The 21689-nt window shown below is 43.6% G+C and overlaps 1 protein-coding gene across 1 annotated transcript in view; it reads right to left on the reverse strand.

Annotated features, from left to right (window-relative positions):
* The window catches only part of MYO18B (myosin XVIIIB), a 287077-nt gene that overhangs the window by 16444 nt on the left and 248944 nt on the right, over window positions 1–21689 (reverse strand). The window contains exons 40-41 of the mRNA XM_025399134.1: window positions 11341–11385; window positions 9792–9929 (exon numbers count right to left, since the gene is read on the reverse strand). Of these exons, the coding sequence (XP_025254919.1) occupies window positions 9792–9929; window positions 11341–11385 (183 nt within the window). The remainder of the gene's footprint in view (window positions 1–9791; window positions 9930–11340; window positions 11386–21689) is intronic.

The following is a 21689-nucleotide window of genomic DNA, read 5'->3' on the forward strand; positions in this document are numbered from 1 at the left end:
TGTGAGTGAAGACCAAAATTTGAAACTACTAACACCTATTAGAATAGCTAATTTTTTTAGTAACAAAACCAGGCGTTGGCAAGGATTTAGAGCAATCAGAACATTCATTCACTGATGATGGTTACATAAATTGGAATGACTGTTTTGACAGTATTTACCAAAGCTGAAAAAACACCTAGCAATTCTACTGCTGAGTATACGCCCAACAGAAATCTGTATATTCATGCAACAAAAGATGTGCATAAGATTGTTCCCAGTAATACTACTCATAATCATGGGAAACCATAAACAACTTAATTGTCTATTAATAATAGAATTAATTATTACTCTATGTTCACACAATGGCATATTATTGACTACGGTTTCTCAGTGGTGGTATAATTGCCATTTTGGACCCGATAATTCTATGTGGCCTGTCCTGTGCATTGTAAGATATTTGGCAACATCGTTGAACTCCACCCATTAGATGCCAGTAGCATGAGACAGTCAAAAATGTCTCCAGACATTGCCAGTTGTCCCCTGTTGAGGTGGGCAGTGGTGCAGAAGTGCCTCCAGTTGAGAGCCACTGTTATAGACTATAGAGCAATGAAAATAAATGAATTACCACTACATGCAACAGTGTGGAGGCATCTTGAAAACATAATATTGAAAGAAAGAGGCCAGACACAAAAGAGGACATATTGGATGCTTCCATTTACACAGTTCAAAAAGGGGCATATCTAATATACAGTGTTAGAAGTCAGGATGGTGGGTATCTTTGAGGAAGGAGGAGGTGATGGCTTGAATGGGCACAAGGAAGTTGTAGGGGCACTGTAATGGTCCAGTCTGGATTTTGTTAGTAATTACAAATGAAGTAGGCATGACCAATTTTTTGAAAATTTCCTTAAGACCCACTTTTCTGTATATATATTTCAATGGCAAATTTGTGTAACAAAACCTTAGCTTAACAGAGAACCACAGATTTTAAAAGAGTGTTCTGAACCATCAATGATGTATCCAAATAGTTTTCTACAAACTTGCAGCTTAGGTGAGTCTCAAATTTTCTAAAAGGTCCACAGACCTCCCATCCAAGACCTGGAGTTCCAGACAGGAAACAGGCTTCCTTCCTATAAATACTTGTCTAGGATTTGGGTCCTAAGGATAAATCCTGTGTCTACATTCAGACTTCACCTGGTTTCACTTGCTCAGGCCTTTGGTCCATGGTTAATGTGTTTGCATTGAATATTTCTGTGCATTCAGTTTCAACATCTTTTCCACTAATCTTCCTAATACTAATAAAACTGAAAATACTCCTTATGTCCTAGTAAGACATAAAACCATATTCATGAGAGGCCCATTCATTAAGTGTTTCCAGGATGGATTAAAATTATCCTGAGCTCCCAGTTTTAAGAATGCAGAGACCAGTAAATAAATGTATTATTGAAATAAGATTAGCATCAGATGCTTAACCCACTTTGGGAACGAGCTGTTTTTAAAGCTAAGTACCATTTATTCACATATCTATAATTAATGAACTAATTACAAACGAGTCTTATCTACTCATTTAAGCAGCCCTCACATGACCCATCTTTGGCTTCCTGTCTGTAGTAGAGTAATTGCCCTTCTTTGAAAGTAACACAACTTTTTTTTTTTAAAGACAATACAGTGTAATTTAGACCTTTTTACTTATTCAAACCAGTCTTATCCCAAATAAAAACAAACAGGGGTGGTGGCAAGATCTGCATCTTTCTTTTTAAACCAAGAACTGCAAGCCAAAAGTTTGGGTCTGCAAATGTTTACAGAAAGCAAATTTTCCCCTGCAAAAAGGAAAAGTTGTAATGCCATCTTTTAGCCAAACGAAAAGCAGTTGTGTTAAATCGGCACCAAAGCAAATGATACATACAACAGTAATTAGCAAAGATTACACAGTAATTAAAATCACGATGATTATGTGAGTGAGAATAATTTATACAATAATCTCCATGCTCACATTGCAATATGGTACAAGTCCAATAGCAACAGTAGAAAGCCGGGGTTGGTAATAAATTCAAAGCACAGCATTACTAATTATGTGGTGATGGATTGGCCATTGAAATTTAGGGATAAATAAAGTCTCTGATCAGGATACACCATTTTAGTTGGATTTCCCAAGGTTACTGAATGGGGACCCCAAACACTCAAATACGTTTCCTTCCTCCCTACCATTCTTTGTCTTCATAGTCTTGCCCATTCCTGTAGTTCAGCCTCCCCATTGGTGGAAAACATTTTCTATGCTTATAGTTTTCATCTACCAAGTTTCATTCTCCTGCTTCAGGTAAGGCCTTCATTGTCCTTTGGGGAACCCCTCCTCCCTTACTGTTCTCATGGTTTGGTGGGAATTTCCAAGGGCCAGGTGAAAGACTGACTTAGGTCAAAGGTAAGAGGCTCCTTCAGTCCCCTTGTCCATTATGACTGGTTCAGGCTCACTCAGGCTTGCATTTTTTGTGAAACTGTGAAGAAGAGAGAAGCTCTCTTTACTACTGGACTCAGAATGGTGCAGGCATGAATCTGGAGCTGTTGGCCACCATCTTGTTGCCTCAGAAAGAAACCAACATAGAAGACAGCAGAGCAGAGAGGTTGGTGGGGAACCAAATCCCCATGTTCATTTTTTAATTCCTGGATCTAGCAATGCCTGAAGCTAAATTTTCCTTTTTGGTTTCCCAGCTACAGGAAACAATCAATGTTCCTTCTTTACTCTAGCCAGGTTGATGTTTTACGTCACCTACACTCATAAGAATCCTAACATTATGCAGAGGTTTCTCGGTACCTCCTTAGGGCTCCAGGTCAGAGTTTAAAAAGCTTCTGGACAATTCTCTTTGGATGTCCCCAAACGCACAAAATTTAACATACTTAAAAGTGAGCTCACCGAAACTCCACTTTCATTGCCAAGAGGTTTTCTGTTGTGTTCATGGATTTCTGCTGTGAGTTTAGCCCACTTTTGCAATCTCTGGCATGTGGAGCACCCAGTCATAGTTTTCCCTAGTCCTGCCTGTCAGCATCCATGCCTCTGCACAGCAGCGTCACCTGGCCTGCTCTGGGATGAAGGACAGAGGATGGAAGGGAGTTTCTGCTTATTAAACACCAACGTGGTGGCAGGCCTTCCACTGGGTACTCTAGAGTGCTAATTTGCTTTGGTTGTTAATTCTTCAGCTCTGCAAAGGGAACATTATTAAAGCCTATTTAATGGTGGAGGGGCTGAGACTCGGAGACTGTAACTTGCTCATAGTCAGGAACTAGTAAAGGAGAGGTTGTATTAGAAAACAGATCTACCCTTTACATTCTTGGAGTGTGTTTTTCAGGCCCACTGGTCAGGCCCTGTTGAACTCTCTGAGCCCACCACCCACCACATGCTTCTGCCCTCCACCTGCACTCTGAGGGCCTGAACCCCAGACCTTCTGTTCTCATTATAATTCATCAATTCCGCTTCATGTTTCCAATAACTTGTTCTGCGATAGGAGACAGTTAATGTGTTTGGCAAATCTATCAGGGGTTCTTGATATTGTCTGTTTCATTGCCCTGATGAGAAGCCATCTTACTTCAATCCACTGGGCACTTATCTGTTCAATGAGTATTTATTGAGTACCTACTATGTGACAGGCACTGTACTAGGTGCTGAGGTTCAAGAAGGACAAAGACAAGGGTTATGTCCTTAAGAAGCTCACAGCCTAATGAAGGGGACAGACACCTTGCCAAGATTATATCTACATAATATGGACGATGCTATGGGAGAGGGAGATTTGAGTTCTGTGAGATAACAGTAGAGGGGCACCTGACCCACCAGGAGATCGGGGAGGCTCTTGTGGCAGGCAATGCATGAGCTGAGTCTTGAAGGATGATTAAGAGGAGACAAGAAACATGGGAAGGGTGTTCCAGTCGGAGGGAATATCACAGACAAAGGACTAGAGTTACGAGCTAGCATAGTACATGCAGAAGAGCTACAAACTATTTGGGGTACAAATTGTGACGAAAAGGAGGGAAATAAGACCAGCAAAGTAGGCAAGACCTATATCATGAAGGGCCATGTAAGTCAGGTTAAGGCATTTGACTCCTACCTTGTAAGGCAGAGGTCAGCAAAGATCTTCTGTAAAGGGCCAGATGGCAAATATTTTTGGCTTTGTGCATTATATGGTCTCTGTTGCAACTCATCAATTCTGCCACTGCAGTGAAAACACAGCCATGGTCAATATGTTTTTTCAAAAAACCATAAGCATGGCTGTGATCCAATGAAACTTTATTTACCAAAACAGGGCAAGGGCCAGATTTGGCCTGTGGACAGGAGTCTGCTGACCCTTACTGTAGGCAATGAGGAGCCACTGAAACCAGATTTTCCTTTTAGAGGAATCATACCGGCTAAAGTATAGAGGATGGACTAAAGGAGGGTGGTTTTGAAAGGTCTTTGCCAGAGTCTAGGAGCAAAATTATGGTAGCTTGACTTAAAGGTGTTGGCAGTGGGGGATGGAGAGAAGTAGAAAGAGTATTTGTTTGGGTGGGGGGTAGAATACAAGACTTAGGGATTCGTTGAATATGGGGATGACAGAGGGGAATGATAACCTAAGATAATAAGGGCTCCAGCACGGGGTGCTTTATGAATGACAGAACCACTCAATGATCCTGATAACACAGGGCTGGTGGGGCGGGATGAGTTTCCTCTTGGACATGCTGAGTTAAAACATCAGGGAGATACCTGGTTGGTGATCAACGTAGACAATAAGATAAGATACATAAATTTAAAACTTGGGAGAATATAAAGGCTGTTCGTCTGTATTTGGGGGTCACCTGCTGACAGCTGCAGAGCCAACATCACAAAAGGAGAATCGCCTGCTATCAGGTGGAGAGCGAAACAGCCAGGTGAGGGCACTAACCTGTGAACCTTGGCATTTGGGGATAAAGTCCAGGCAAAGACCGGGGAAGAGACATTTGAGGAGCACCAAGGAACAGAAATCTTGTCAAGGTCAAGCAGATAGAGTTCCAAGAAATGTTCAACAGTGGGGAAAAGTCCAGGAAAATATAAAGACTAGAGAATGTCCCCTGATTTGTGTCTTTGGAAGCTGCTGACACAGTAAGAAAGGTTTCAGCGGGGTGGCAGGGCAGTCTCTGGGCTGCAGTAAATTAAGGCGTAAATGTGGAGTAAGTGAAGATAGTACCTGTTAACAACATGTCTGAGAAGCTCGAATCAAAAGGAAGGAAAAGCAATAACTCAATAGGACAGCAGGGTGATGGACAAGGACATGGTTAGGATGGGGAGGACCTCAGGTGTTTATAACCTCTGGGGGAAGAAGTAAAACAAGGAAAGTTGAGGACACAGGAGACAGAGGTGACACTAGATGAATCACAGTGTTTTAGGGGGAAGAAGACCTGGATCCCCATTAGCTTCAGACAGGACAGGATTGGACCTCATCTTCTGAGACCAGAGGGAAGACAGGGGCAGATAGAGATGAATGCATACATATCACCGCAGAAGTTAAAGCCATTATTATTTTACTTTGAATGAAACAGGAGAGGAGGTGCCTCCTGAGAGTGATGGGGAGAGATCACGAGGAAGTCGGGATGATTTGGAATAATTGCCCAGGAAATGAGAACAGCAACTGCCCAATGACAAGACATTGGCAGTCTCTACAGCTAGCTAGGTCGTCATGGCTGTCAGCGTGTGGACCTTGCAGAACAGGGTGAGTGACCATGGCTGGGGTTTTATTGGGCTTGGGGTGAGGATCTAGAAAGAAATGGGGCTTAGACCCTGCTCAGGAAGCCCAATGTATTGTAAGGGTAAGAAGAAGTTGGGAGAACCTCACTGCCCTCGCACTCTCGTCCACAGAGCAGTGGAAGGAGGGCGAGAAGGAGAGACCAGGCACACAGCAGGGACTAACATGAGCATGCCAGCCCCTGGATAGCCCAGGCACCATTTGCGGCCAGATGTTAAGAGAAACTCCTGAACAAAGTGTGACTGCCACCACCCAGCCCATAAACCCCCTCTCTGTGGCGACAAAGGTAATTTAGTGTCTTCGTCTCCAGAAGCGCTTGCATTTATCAGTGGCAGCAGTGCGATTCCTGGGCTGTAAATCATAACGCTTTAGGTGTATTTCTCTTGAGTTGACATCCCCTTATAAATAATGTGGGGAATGCTTTTATTTTGTTGGCAGAAGACTGTTTTCTCCCTCTCTTCTGTTTTTAGAGTGACCTTCTTTCTCAGTCAAATGGGATATATCCAAGAGGCTCATTTACTGGGTCTTCCCACGCACCAGGTAATATGGGAGCAGGTATAAATAGGAGTCCTGTTCTCTACTATGATACAGTCTCCTAGCAGAAAGGACACTCACATCTATTAGAGTTAAAATGCAAATGCCCTTTGATCCAGAGAATCGTTTACCCATGTTTATAAGGATGTGCGTTTTTCAAAGCTTGACAAATTAATAGCAAATATCTGGAAAGCACCTAAAATTGAAATAAGGACACTAGAGTTAAATAAAGCATGGCAGCTTGTGCAGGAATTACAAAGAATGAGATGGACTTAGGCATACTGGTAAGGAAAGATCTCTAAGGTGTACTGTTGAGGGAAAGAAGTAAATTGTAAAAATGTATGAAAAGCATAACACATAATTATATAATTTATGTTTTTTAAAATCCCACAAATATGCTATATATTTGCTACAAGTACATATATATGTTTATGATATATACATATAGAAAGAGATATAGAAGGATATACACCAAACTAAAGATGATGAATCCTTCTGAGAAGGAAGCATAAGACTGCAGTGGTGGCAAACAGGATTTTAGCCTTCTGATATATTTTAAGTTCTTTAAGAGAGGAAGTATTCATAGATTGCTTGTGCAATTAAAAAGAGCTACAAGTCAAGACACCTGTACTCTGGGTCAGTTCATACTATAAATTTGGATAAGATATTTCCTCTGCAGACCTCAGGTTTTCCCATCTATATACTGAGCAAGTTGGGCTGGACAATCCCAGTGGTCCTTTGCAACTCAGAATGTCTTGAGTCTTCGAGCTGTAGACATATTCAAAGGAAAGGGTTCAAAATTTTTAGGGCTCAATGCCATAGGATCTGGCACTCAGTAGACACTTTGTCTTGGCTGAACACTGAAAGTTGAATAATAATCCTTAGGCAGTTTTAGTATTAATAAACAGAGGTCAGATTTTTCCAGTAAACATTACCAGGTGAGTGATCTACCTCCTGGATGAATGTCAGAGAGCTGTGGTAGTGTGGCAAATAAAATAGAAGCTTTGGAGGGATTCCAACCTAGGTTCAAATTCTGGCTCTTCTACTTACCTACTTTGTGCTACTGAGTGAACTACCAACCCTCTCTGCACCACAATCAGCGCTGAGCTGTGACAAATCACAGTTAATATTTCTGCTCTAGCTTTGATGCTGTGGTCAGTTATTTATTCATCAAACACTTATGGAGCACCAACTGTGAGCCAACCCTGGGGATGTGGCCATGAGGAAGACAGACAAGAAATCCCTTCTTACAGATGTGTAAGTATCTCCCTTGCCTCCTGCCCTCTCCCTGTTCTTGGTGCAAGCACTATTTACTCCGAACAGCAGCTGAACATGCCCAAGGATGTGGAAGGGGAAAGGGAAGAGAAAAGGGAAAGAGACTCTGGATGGGCTCTCTGGGAGATGCTGAAGACCGACCCACCTTGCCTGAGGGCCCGCTGCAGGAGCTGTAAGACCATCTATGCATGGATCAGTTGCTCCCCCTTCTCCGAGTCTCAGATTTCTCTTCCGCAACATGAAGATAGACAGTGAAGTCTACCTCCTGGGATTCCTCTGGGCATCAAATAGTTGCTAATGCTGATTCAAATGGCTAATGTTTTTAGCTCTTTCTAGGTGCCAGGCTCCGCGTAGAGAGTGGCTTGTGCATCACCACATTGCCCCCAACAACAATCATGATTTACTCAGGAGGAAACACGAACAGAGAAGTTAAGCAGCTTGCCCAAAATCTCACAGCTGCAGATATGCAAATAAAGAATTGGAATATTATTTTTTAATCTATGTCCGGGTCCATACCTAGTAAGCGTTTTGAAATGCTTATTGAAAGTTATATGTACTGCTTTGTCTTGTTGTTCCAAAAAGTTTACTTGAAAAACTATACGTTATGTATGTTTTCCTATAAATTACGGTTTCTAATCCAGTGCTAGAGAATTCAGTGAATTTGGAAGCAGCCAGGACACTGATTAAAGATGAATCTCTGTATAGAATAACAATTCTAAAACTTTTCAACGGGCCATTACAACGCAAAAAGTGCCTACTTTTTGTTATTTGACAATCATCAATTATATCTTAAACATTTATAGCAAATGAAAAAAAAAGAATTGGAATCTAGATCTGACTTGAGATCCTGCACCAAAACCATCATACCTCTCCCATTCAAACAGGTGCCAAACAGCTTAGATGAGGCTACGATTCATGGGTTAGGATCCTTATCATCCATCCTAACATGATTATAATTATGAAACTTGGTTATAATGTTAATAAGCATTCTTCTCTGGCTGCCTCCAATTCTCCTGCTGCCACTGGCAGACAGGCTAAAGCAAAGGTATTTAGTTTTCAGAAGAGATAAAGTCCTCATAGTTTGGGGTTCACAGAGGACACAATTCCCTTCTTCATATAGGCCTTTGTTTTTAATTAAGAGCAGTAATCAGATAATCTTGCTTTAATTAGCTCCCCAGAAGCACCCCATTCTTGGAGCCTTTCTTTGATATTTTCTGCATTAAGTCTTTCAGCCTAAGACCATCCTGCAGACATGCACCAGACATTTGCCATTTGCCAAATATGCCCAGAAGGTTAGCATAAACTCCCACTCCCTTCTTTTTTGTAAAGACAACCCCTGCGTCAAAGCAAACACGTCTTTGAGTCAGGAAGGGGTTTGTCTAGGTTTGCTCTGTGAATCTGTGATTTTTCCAGTCTTATCACATTGGTCCTTCTGTTCACAAAAGCTGTGTGCATTTCATCTTAATTATGCATCTCTTAATCATAATTTCTGACTTATGGCCATTAACTCCTAATTACAAGAGGGCCACCCTTGAAAAGGGAAACCAAATGAGCTCAGAGAAATGGAGCTGAAAAGCAAGAGGGAAGATGGATGATAGAAGTTGTGCAACTAAGGGTGAATCCAAAGGCCCATTTATTGAAGGTGGTTATTGTTGGCACTTCTGTAGATTTGTGATGCTTCCATATCAGGCCACATCTGAATTCATCCCTTTCTGTGGTAAGGAAATTATAAAATTAAAAATAAAGCTAAAATCCAAATAAAGCTAAAATCTCCAGATGATAAATCCTCTGGCCCAACTTCTTTACGATGACTCTCCATTTAAAAAAAACTTAAGTGAGTATGTTTATTAAAAAGTTTTTGAACCTGTAATTACCCACAAATGGAAAAAAGAGCATGACGTGCCTTAAGCAGAAGGCAACTATAACAACTGTTGCTATTTTTTTTAAAATGTTCACCCTGTACTATTTTAAAATCTGGAAAACCAAGCTCTGGAGAGGACTGCATTAGGTCCTCATTGCTTCAACCATTTGGATCAGTAAATAAAATTATATTCCATGTTTTGCAGATGGGGAAGTAGAGGCTCAGAGAGGGTAAGGGATCTGCCTAAAGTCACAAAGCTATGTGGCAGAGTTATACCTCAGACTTTCAGGACCGTGCTTGTTCTTGCCTATGCCAGAGACAACGAAAGACTTGAACAACAACTTTCAAAGTCTGAGATTCTTCAAGCTATTGGCCATCCAGAGGCAGCAGGGAGATACTCTTACCTGGGGCTGAGGATGTGGCTGCTGGTGGCTGACTGTCGAGAAGGAGTCCTCACAGTATCTGTGGCCATGGACAGAGTGCAGCTCAACCAGGATTGCAGGCTGCCCTCTGGCTGGGAGCTAAGGATGGAGACGTTATCCCTAGAAGAAGATTGCAGGACACCATCAGCACGATGACAACCACAGTAACAGCAATAATTAGATATTCGCCCATAGCATAAGCCAGGCATTGTGCTAAGTGATATACCTGCATAACCTCATTCACCATCCCAGAGAGGTAGGAGCCAGTGCTGCCACAGTTACACAGATGGAATTACTGAGATTTGGAGAGGCCAATTTGGGTCTTGGCCAAGTTCGCCCAGCTAGTTAATGATGAAATTGGGATGCAAACCCTGTTCCTTTTTATTCCAATGCCCATGCTATTAATCATGGCCCTCTTCCTTGGGAAGATACACACTCCAATACAAATGTTGAGGTCTCTCCAATTTAGGAGTAAAGTTTGGCATTGATCTTGATATGTTCAAGGAATATATGAAGTGTGAAGGTCTTAACTCCTTCCTTACCTTAGCTAGATCATCTTTATAAACAGGGACCCTACTTTTATGTCCCCTGATTCTGAAAGTGGCACAGACAGAGAGGGGGTCCTCATAGGTTCTCAATGAGACCACGTAAGTTGATGTACTCACTCGACATTATGTATATGTGTGTGTATATGTATGTGTGTATATTTGTATATTAATATTTATATGTGTGCATGTGTGTGTATATATAATATATATAGGTTTTTTTAATAGGATGCTCCTTGTATGCCAAGCACCAGGGAGCTGAACACATGAACTTAACATTGACCCTGTCCTCAAGACCCCATCTCTATAAATAACCATAAAATTTTTTTAAATTATTAATGTTTTATAGAGGGACAGACAGTAGGTTTTACTAGAACCTGCCCTCCGTCTCTACAAAGCGTTCATAATGGTAAGTTCTAATAAAACCTACCCTCTATGCCTCCATAAAGCATTAATAATTTTTTCTTTCGAAGAGGGAGCCTTGATTTGCTTCGTGGAGGCCTAAGGAAAGACATCAAGTAGTGAAAGTTGAGCTCCACCTTCTCTGAAGGTTAGCATTTGGCTATGCAGGGATGGAAGAATGGAATTTTGGGTGGAAGGAATCATGTGCACATAGGTATGGAGGTCATAATGGTTGGGGCATAAACAATATGGAAACCAGAAATCACAGTTAGAGGGGAAAGTAAGGGTCTGAATGTGCAGAATACAAATGTCAGTGTAAAAAGTCTATTCTGGGGCAATAGGGAGCCATTGAAGGTGTTTGAGGACCGTGGCATGAGGAGGCACAGGCTTCTTTCTGTCTAAAAGAACTAGGGCAGTTCAATACTATGTCCCCAGTGCTGTATGTTGTGACCATGAAGGCATTAGTCTTATGGGCATCACTGATAATTCTCTAAGTGCACATGGATGTTCCCTCTGCAAACTGGACAGAGAGAGCCAGGGGCTCACCCTTGTGAGCTGCTCGGTTCTACTTGGGGTTAACTTACATCTCTTTTTTGCCACTGCTGCCACAATCCACTGCTGTCTGGACACTAGTAAGAGGCAGAAGAAAGAGTGTGTTATCCTCGTGCTGCCAGGAGCTTGGGAACATGGTTACTGATGTTAGACAGACATGAGTGTGAATCCCACTTCCAACCTTTGCCCCTGTGTGATCTTAGGGCAGTCACTTGCCTTCCCTGAGCTTCCTTTCTTCCTTCTTAAAATGTGGCAAACAATGGGGGCTCTGCTGTGGAGCAGAGTAAGTGAGATAACCCTTGTAAAGATCTCAGCATGGTTCCTGGCAAATAGATAGTGCTAATTAAGTGGTAGCAACCATTACTGCTACTCTTGTTTTAGTACAACTAGTACCGCTATTATTAATAGCATTGTTATTGCTAACAAGCCAGGCATTTGCTGTATGTTCTTTGTGAGTGCTAGCAAATCAGACATGGAGCAGGGCAGCTTCCCGGGGCATTGTGGGAAACTCCAATACTAATTACGATGGTAGCTATTCTTTAGAGAGCATCCCTCCATTCAACAAATATGCTACCCACACAATCTCATCTACTTCCCCCATGCATCTCCATTTTAGAGATTAGGAACCTGACACACTTGTCTAAGTCACACAGCTTTTGATCCCAGGCCTGTTAAGCTCATGCTCCTAACCAGCGTGCAATTGTTCAGTGGGTGGGTGCAGACAGCCAAACCGCAAACCTCAGACACCTAGGACACCATTTTAATCTGGATCGTCACACTGGGGCTTCTCAGTATTCTCTGCTGTAATCTGGACAATTCTTCTTTTAGAAGATCTAGCTGTTTCCTCTATGAGATGCACCTGCTGCTCCTTGGCTCCCATCCTCAAGAGCCTGTCACCCTGGGGGTTTCTGTTTACATGCATTTGTTCCCACCAGGCAGTGACCAACACCCCTTCTGGATCAAGAACAAGTGTTATTCATCCTTCAGCCCCAAAGCTCAGCCAGACCAGAAGTTCTCAGACAATGCTTGGTGAATCCAACAGAAGAAAAGTCAGTAAACAACAGCCATGGGCCAATTCTAGCCTCCCATCTATTTTTATAAATAGAGATTTTTGTCTGTGATTGTTTTTGCACCATAATGGTAGTGCAACAAAGACAATATGGCAGGAAAAGGCTAAATATTTACTATCTGGTCCTTTGAAGAAAAGGACTCTACAATGGAACAAAAGCAGCTTTTGTGAATGGCCTTGTGGGAGGCAGAATAATGGCCCCCAGAGATGTTCACAATCTAATCCCCAAAATAAGGGAATATGTTTCCGTACAGGGAAAAAGTTTTATTGGAACACAGTCACCTATTCACTTACATTTTGAGTACTTCCTCACCTATTTTGACTAAACACCAATCTTTACTTGAATCCAGCACTCAGGAAAGTCTTTATTGCCCAATAGCTAATTAAAGCACACACTGGTGTTAGTTCTTGTTCACTATTTACCCTGGCTGACTCCATGAGTACTAGCCCCCTGGGTGGACTCGGCATTCAGATTCACCCTCTTCCAAAGGGCTCTTCCCCAGTACTAGAGACCCATTCACTTCATGATGTCTAATCATGCTGGGCATCTTCTCATCTCCTTACTCTTCTGCATGCTCCTGCTCTCTGACCCACTCTGTCCATACAGGGGGCTGGTCTGTATGGACAACATCAATGGGTTCCCTATCCCATCAATGGGTTCCCTATCCCATCAATGGGTTCTCTATCCCATCAGTGGCTTCCCTATCCCATCAATGGGTTCCCTATCCCATCAATGGCTTCCCTATCCCATCAATGGGTTCCCTATCCCATGGCTTTCTCTTGGACTCAGCCAATAGGAAATGCAGCTGACAGTTCACAGGAAGGAGGGAAGAGAGGGAAGCTGAAGTACTTATTGTCCTGGATTTCTGAAATTTTCTCTACTGCCTATTCTTGTGTTGGCTGCAGCTCTCAACCAAAGGCCAGAGCTCCTCCTATCAGGCCTCTCTCTCACTCTCTTTCTTTCTGGATTCCAGCAATTGCACCCTCTTCTTCTCCCTTCAGACCTTGCAGGAGTTACTGCTCTCAGTTGCTGCTATTCCCTAGGTGCTGCACCATCTATAGCTTGGGGCTTCCTCACACCTTTGTAAATAGTCCTTTTGTTAAGCTCTCTTCATTTAGAGTTTGTATTTCAGTTTCCACCAGACTCTATTACAATAGCTAATCTCAATGCTTTTTCTACCTTAACAGGAAGATCTGCATTTACTAGGCCAATAGTTTACATGACAAAGAAGCAGACAGCAGGCATGACCCAACATTGCACTGCTAACTACTGTTACACCCTTAATCACAGTGTCACAATGTGGGGGGAAAAAAAAAGCAGTGAAGAATCTAAAAAGGCAATCTTATAAGAGCCTAAGATTATCGGCAATCATTACTAGCCCCCCCTAAGCTTCTGATCTGGGAAAGAACTAGCCACAAAAACAAATTTAAAAAAAGAAAGTATAGCTCTTATGAATCCTACATTTTTATAGTATCTGCACACTGGTTGCTTTTGCCCGTGAACCTGTTTCGCTAAATTTGCATAGAATATCGAAGGCTGAAGTCAAGACCCACCAGGTGGTCTGTTTGTTCATTCATGATGAAATACTGTCCATACCAAGACTGGTATCTGACCTGGAACACATGTTTCCTACCATTTGAGCTGGTCTCCAAAAAAATGAGAGTATGTTTAAAATAAGGAGGCTGAATTAAGAGCTTCTGGGAACTAAGCCTCACGTTTATTGTATGAACAAATGCCAAAGGCACCTAACGCCTTTATCGTGACATGATCTGCAATGAAGTCTTCGGGACAGGAGATTAAAAAAAAAAAAGGCTTTCAGGCAGAAGCAGTGGAGAGTTTTGTACTGTCTGCTCCTGAGAAGCATTAAACCACATGGGCAGAACTCACTGCCATGTTGACTGCCTGTAAGTCACAGGTTACTGGTCCTGGAAAGTACTTGAGTTTGTACACCATGGTGCATGGAGCCCTCGAGCTCTGGGAGACACCATGAAAAGTGCGGGTACCAAGGGGTTAAGAAGAGAGACCTAGGAGGAAGGATTAGCCCCAAACCTTCCCCTCTCGCTCCAATCAGAAGATGGCTGCACTCCATCCTAAGCTAGAATTTTGTACATGAGTTTGCTTTGGTATAAAAAAGGAATTCTACAATAAGGAGGGAGTTTGAAACCCACTGGTCCTTTTACCATGTGAAGAAAGAGTCTCTGGGCTACAAGCTCCATGAGGCAAGTCCATGTCTGCTTGTTCCCTACTGTACCCTGTGTCCCAATACAGAGGGTGTCCATTCATTGTTTTCTGCTGAGTGGACACAGGCCCAAAGGACAGATTACCTGTCCATGGTCCTGATTCATTTGGCGGTACAGCTATCTGGGACCCTCATCTGACATGAGGTCAGTGGTTCTTTCTCTCCCCTTGGTGCAAGTGGCTTTTCAAAAAAAGAACTTGACCAGGCATGGTGGCTCATGCCTGTAATCCCAGCACTTTGGGAAGTGGAGGCGGGTGCCTCACGAGGTCAGGAGTTCAAGACCAACCTGGGGAATATGGTGAAACCCTGTTTCTACTAAAAATACAAAAACTAGGGGCCGGGCTTGGTGGCTCAAGCCTGTAATCCCAGCACATTGGGATGCCGAGACAGGCGGATCATGAGGTCAGGAGATCGAGACTATCCTGGCTAACATGGTGAAACCTCGTCTCTACTAAAAAATACAAAAAAAAACTAGCCGGGCAAGGTGGTGGGCGCCTGTAGTCCCAGCTACTCAGGAGGCTGAGGCAGGAGAATGGCATAAGCCCGGGAGGCGGAGCTTGCAGTGAGCTGAGATCCGGCCACTGTACTCTAGTCTGGGCGACAGAGCGAGACTCCGCTTCAAAAATAAATAAATAAATAAATAAATAAATTAGCCAGGCGTGGTGGCGTGTACCTCTAGTCCCAGCTACTTGGGAGGCTGAGGTGGAAGAATTGCTTGAACCTGGGAGGCAGAGGTTGCAGTGAGCCAATATCATGCCATTGCACTCCAGCCTGGGTGACAGAGTGAGACAAGAAGGAGGAGGAGGAGGAGGAGGAGGAGGAGGAGGAGGGGAGGGGGAGGGGGAGGAGAGGAAAGGAGGGGAGGGGGGGGGGGGGGGGTGGTGGAGGGGGAGGCGGAGGGGGAGGGGGACTTGTGCTGGGAATTTGTAAACAGGGGATTGACGATGAGCAAGATAATTAATTCAATGTCTTCAGCTGTACTTCTTTAGGGTCAGTCTTTGCCAGACAGTTCCAGTCTAAATGCAAATGTTGCCTGGGAAGTAACATGTAAATTCACTGGCCCCATCTCACAGTGACAGACACAAGTTCTCCTTAATGACAGGGCAGTTACTGGGCAGAGAACAGAGACCTTGACAAGGGAAAGGAGGAAGTAGGTTACATTTGACATGACAGCAGAGCTTGGCCATTAGCAGTGTAGGCTATGGGGTCAGCCTGGAAATCAGATCATGGCTTCATCACTTACTGCATGGATTGGGGCAAGTTTCTTGACTTCTCAGTTCCTTCATCTGCAGACTGGGAATGATAATGGTAGGAACCTCAGAGAGTTGTTCTGAGGATAATGTATCCCAAACAGGTAGCATAGTACCTGCACAAAGTAATTTCTCAAGAAACGGTACCTCTTCTTACAATTATCATTATTTCCTGTAATGCTGCAATAGATAAAGTCGTTTGGAGACCTGACTCTCTGTGAATCCTACAAGCTAGATATATGGGCTAGAAGGAAAGCCAGGAGGTCTATGCAGCATCATTTAAACAGGTGTATATGGTACTAAGGCCTTGCGTTGCAACGTGAACTGCAGCATCAACCTCCTTAGATTAATAGGAATGCTTTAAGTTGTTCTCCTTGGCCTGGAGCACATTCATTACTCACAGGGGACAAACTAGAAAGTAAAAAAGTGGCTGGAAAGGAGCTGTTGGCAGTTCCAACGACTGTCCTACTATGGAGCAAGAAACTTTACAGTTTGGACAGAGCCTGGGTCCACTCACGAATAGATTAACTCAGAAGCATGCCCTCAGTACAACCAGAATCTTTGGTTAGACCCAGATCTTTCCACTTGTCCTACTGCAGCCTAATTTTAGCCAGGTTATAAAAGGATGTACGTTGGAAAATGTCCAACTTATACTCAACAAAGCAATTGAGGACTCTTTTTTCAGAGCATTCATCTCAGATTGGACCAGCTGGTACTTACGCACTTTCAGCTAACCCGAGAGTAAGAGGTCATTCACTGACCTCTCTACATCTCACCCAAACCCCTTTACCCCTCAGCCAAGGTGACAGACAGAGCAGCCGCAGTCCCTGGGCCATGAATAGATGGGGCTGTCTGTCAGCCAGCACATTCCTCCCTCCATGAATAATGAGCATGCACCAGGCCTGGGTGACTGGCTTAAAGCATTTCTCCATTAATCTAAGGAGGTTGATGCCACAGTGCAAGTTACAATGCAGGTCCCTAGTGCAAGAGAGCACATGTTTAAATGCTGCCGCATAGGCCACCTGGTTTTCTGAGCACGTAGCCACGTTTCCAGCCTGGAAGGCCTGTTACACTCAGATCTAATTCCCAACATGGGGAAATGTGACTTTTTGTAATTTGAACAAGTCTCTCAAAGAACCTCACCTGCAGCTAAAGCCGCTCTCTCTCTCTCTCTCTCTCTCTCTCTCTCTCTCTCTCTCTCTCTCTCTCTCTCGTGTGTGTGTGTGTGTGTGTGTGTGTGTGTGTGTGTGTGTGTGTGTTTCTCTCCTGGGTTGGCTTTGAATTCTATTATAATTGAGAACTCTGGAGAAGTACCTCGAACCAGTCCCTCAGGCTCTAATCCAAACCTCTTACCCCAGGGTGATGAGGCAATTAGGAGTGAAGTGTAGCGTGGAGCTGCTGGCAAGTGGGAGACTATAGACTGGGGCCTGGGCAGGAGCTGGGGGTTCTGCTGTGGACTGTGAATTTACAATCTAGCAACACAAATACTTCTTTTCATTGTTTACAACCAATTTAATCGCACTGTGATCAGAGAACATGCCTTATACAATATTAATTCTTTGAAATGTGTTGAGACTTCATGGGCAATTTTTTTCCCAGTTTCCCCATCTCTGCGATATTATTGAAATCTACAGTGTTTCCACCTCAGATCCAAGTTCTAAGTCAACACATGAGGATCAAGGCCTGCCGAGAATTAGGAAATGCTCCCTAAGAACCACGCTGGATTCAGGGCTGGCTTCAGGGGCTGGCAACCCATGCCCAGAAGGGCCTGCATTTTGGTTTAATGCTCTTCTGTCACTGTCTTAAAATTTTTAATCCTTTTTGAACAAGGAGCCCCTTCCTTCCTTCCTTTCTTTTTTTTTGTTGTTGAGACAGAGTCTCGCTCTGTTGCCCAGGCTGGAGTGCAGTGGCGCGATCTTGGCTCACTCCAAGCTCCACCTTCCAGGTTCACGCCATTCTCCTGCCTCAGGCTCCTGAGTAGCTGGGACTACAGGCGCCCGCCACCACGCCTGGCTAATTTTTTTGTATTTTTAGTAGAGACGGGGTTTCACTGTGTTAGCCAGGATGGTCTCGATCTCCTGACCTCGTGATCCGCACGCCTCGGCCTCCCAAAGTGCTGGGATTACAGGCGTGAGCCACCGCGTCCGGCCTTCTTTCTTTCCTTTCCTCCCTTTTTCCTTCCTTTCTTTCCTTTCCTTCCTTTCCTTCTCTTTCTTTCTCTCTCTCTCTCTCTCCTCTCTCTCTGTCTCTCTCTCTCTCTCTCTCTCTCTCTTTCTGACAGAGTTTCACTCTGTTGCCCAGGCTGCAGTATACTGGCACCATCTCAGCTCACTGCAACCTCTGCCTCCCTCGTTTAAGCCATCTTCCTGCCTCCGCTTCCTGAGGCCCTGGAACTACAGGCGTGCACCACCACGCCCAGCTAATTTTTATATTTTTGGTAGAGACAGGGTTTCACCATGTTGGCCAGGCTGGTCTTGAACTCCTGACCTCAAGTGATCCACCCACCTTGGCCTCCCAAAGTGCTGGGATTACAGGCGTGAGCCACCGTGCCCGGCAAGCCCCACACTTTCACTTCACACTGAACCCTACAAATGATGTGGCCAATCCTGCCTGGGGCACTGGGGCATTTTAAGAAACTGAGGGTATCAGTGGGTTTCAATGGGTCATCTTCAGAGGAGAAGAAAGGTAGGAGAAAGGGAAAGAGGAAGGCGGGATGGAGAAAGAGAAAGGGGGAACGAGAGGGCTGCTGCTCCCTCATCTACCTTCCTGGGGGACACTGGTCTTCTTTCACTTCCTAGAACATGCCTTGATCTGCCCTTACTCATTTTCTCCAGGCCTTCCCATGGCTGGCGCCTTCTTCTCATTCAGGTCTTAATTCCAACCCCTTTCTCTCTGGGAGGCTATATCTGCCTATCCTGCTCTTCATCACAGCACCATGTTCTCTGCCCTCATAACTCCAATTGTATTCTAGTGTTTATCAGTCTGTGCACTTTATTTTTGGATACACACACACATATACACACACACATGCACACACTCCACCATCAGAATACAGGTTTGATAAAAGCAGGACCAACCCTAGGCTCTTCTCCCTCTCTATTCGTTGGCAATTCAACCAACCTGGGCTTTAGACACAGTTCCAAACGTTCATTTCTGCCTGACTTCAGGCAAGTTATTCAACCTCTCTTCATCTGTAAGAGAGAGAATAACGATAACGAGAAGCAAGTGTAATAAAACAAGCACTTAACACAGCATCCCGCATGCAATAGGTGCTCAGTAAGAATTTATCAGATGAATGAATGAATGCAATTGATGATTCTCATTGAGCCCCTACTATGCGCAAGGTACTGTGCTAGGAAGTCATACTTTTTCACTTGCTCCTTATTATTAACCCATCTTAGACTCAAAGAGATGGAGGCTCAGAGAGGTTGAATAACTTGTCCAAGGTCATGTAGAAATTAACTATTAGATTTAATTGGCAATCAAACTTGTTGATGTGCAAAGCCTATTCCCTCTCAAATTCTTCCTTGACTTCCAATTGTAATAATCCTGCACGTTGCACGGGGCTTTTTCGGGTACAGGCACAAGATGCATTTTTTACACCCGGCATTCTGTAGTCATCTCACACCTCACAGCAACTCTGAAAAACGGGTGATGTCCCTTCTAGCTATGAGGCAGGTGTTATATGGAAACTAGAGATCCAGTCAAGGAAAGAACATCAGAAGCCCAGCAGGGAGGAAGATTTAAGCCCCTACAGACAGAAGATCATGAAAAGTGAGACAAAGAATTCAGACTGGATTCCTGGGTGCCCAGGGCATGGAGCCCAGAAAGGGTAGATCAGAACAGAGAAGGCAGATAAAGGTGTCTCTTATTAGGATGAGGGTGACAGCAAGGTCCCTTTAAAGCCAGAGGGGACTCCCCCTACGCCAAGACTGGATGTCTGCAACCTTCTGTGACCTCACCCCCAGGACCTCATTCCCCCAGTGAGATGTTTGTCCCTTGCTTCTTGTTTTCCTTTTCATTTTATAATGTTTTTATTTCTTAATGTTTGGGGGTACATAGGAGCTATATATATTTATGGGGTACATGACATGTTTTTATACAGGCATGCAATACATAATAACCACATCATGGAAAATGGGGTATCCATCCCCTCAAGCAATTATCCTTTGTGTTACAAACAACTCAGTTATACTCCTTTAGTTATTTTTTAATGTACAATGAAATTATTATTGACCACAGTCATCCTGTTGTGCTATTAAATACCAGGTCTCATTCATTCATGCTAACTACATTTTTGTACCCATTAGCCATCCCACCTCCTACTGTCTATTCCCATGGGTTAAATTGCTTTGATTTTTATACCCCACAAGAAAGTGAGAACATGCAATGTTTCTCTTTCTGAGTCTGGCTTATTTCACTTAACATAATGATTTCCAGTTCCATTCACATTGCTGTAAATGACTGAATCTCATTCTTTTTCATGGCTGAATAGTACTCCATTGTGTATACGCATCACATTTTCTTTCTTCATTCATCTGTTGATGGACACTGTCCCTTGCTTCTTGTTGCACCTTCTTCCAGCCTGTCACCCACCCTTCAAGCATGGACCCTCCACCTCCTTCCAATGCTGTTATGTTTACTTAACTTTTATTGTTTACTAGAAAAGCAATATTTGCTATGCAAGTGAAAATAATTTAAACATTTTGCTCATTGACCAAAGATGGTAGTAACTACAGCCATTCATTCCTGCTGTAATTCATGCAAAAGCTCTATTGTTTCTATGAATGGAGAAGCCAGCCCAAGCATCAAACAAGTAATATTGACAAAAGGAGTTTGTAATTACAGTAAGTTCTGCCATGACACTCATAAAACAGGAGGAGGAGGGGGCAGTGGAGGTGGGATCCTAAATGCAATCATGAGCTGGAAAGCAGCTGCAACATCAGGATTTGCCCTTGTACCAGCAGTTTGGCAGCTGTGCCAACTAGCAGGGAATGGCGGGAATATTTGGAATGTGCATAGAAGCCACTTTTGCACAAATTAAAGAATTTTTTAAAGACGAAGTCTTTTATTTAGAGGCAAAACATGAAGTTTTATTTACTTATTTATTTTCTGAGACAGCGTCTTGCTCTGTCGCCCAGGCTGCAGTGCAGTGGCACAATCACAGATCACAGCTCACCACAGCCTTAAACTCCTGGGTTGAAGTCATCCTCCTACCTCAGTCTCCTGAGTAGCTGGGACTACAGGTACCACCATGTCTGGCTAATTTTTAAAAAGGAGTTTTCGTAGAGATGGAGACTCCTTATGTTTCCCAGGCTGGTCTTGAATTCCTGGTCTCAAGTGATCCTCCTGCCTCAGCCTCCCAAAGTGCTGGGATTACAGGTATGGGCCACCATGCCTGGCCAAGAACATGGAGTTTTAGAGTCCAGTGGCTCTCCGTCTTGCACTCAGCACCTTTACTGGAGAGTCTGAGGTTACAAATCCCTCAGCGGCTATGACCAGCCCAGGATTGCTTTCAGGGAGGAGGTTATGCGCATTCTAAAATTAGGTGTATGGAGTACATAACTTATTTGAGCAAAATCTCCTAAAGAGAGTACTAGTAGAGCCAAAGATGTGTGTGCATGTTCATTGCACAGATTTCAGAAAATATAAATAAACTCGAAGAAAAAAAATTGTCACCCGTAACGCCTTTCCTCAGTGTTAGAATGTTGGTGTATTTCTTCCAGTTTTTTTCCTGGACTATTCATAGTCAGCTCTAATATAGACAATATAGATGTCTGGTTCTTCCTGCTGGCTAAACCAGAGCTGATTTGTAACCCTCT

This window comes from Theropithecus gelada, chromosome 10 (assembly GCF_003255815.1).
Source record: "Theropithecus gelada isolate Dixy chromosome 10, Tgel_1.0, whole genome shotgun sequence".
In the NCBI taxonomy this organism is placed as follows: domain Eukaryota; kingdom Metazoa; phylum Chordata; class Mammalia; order Primates; family Cercopithecidae; genus Theropithecus; species Theropithecus gelada.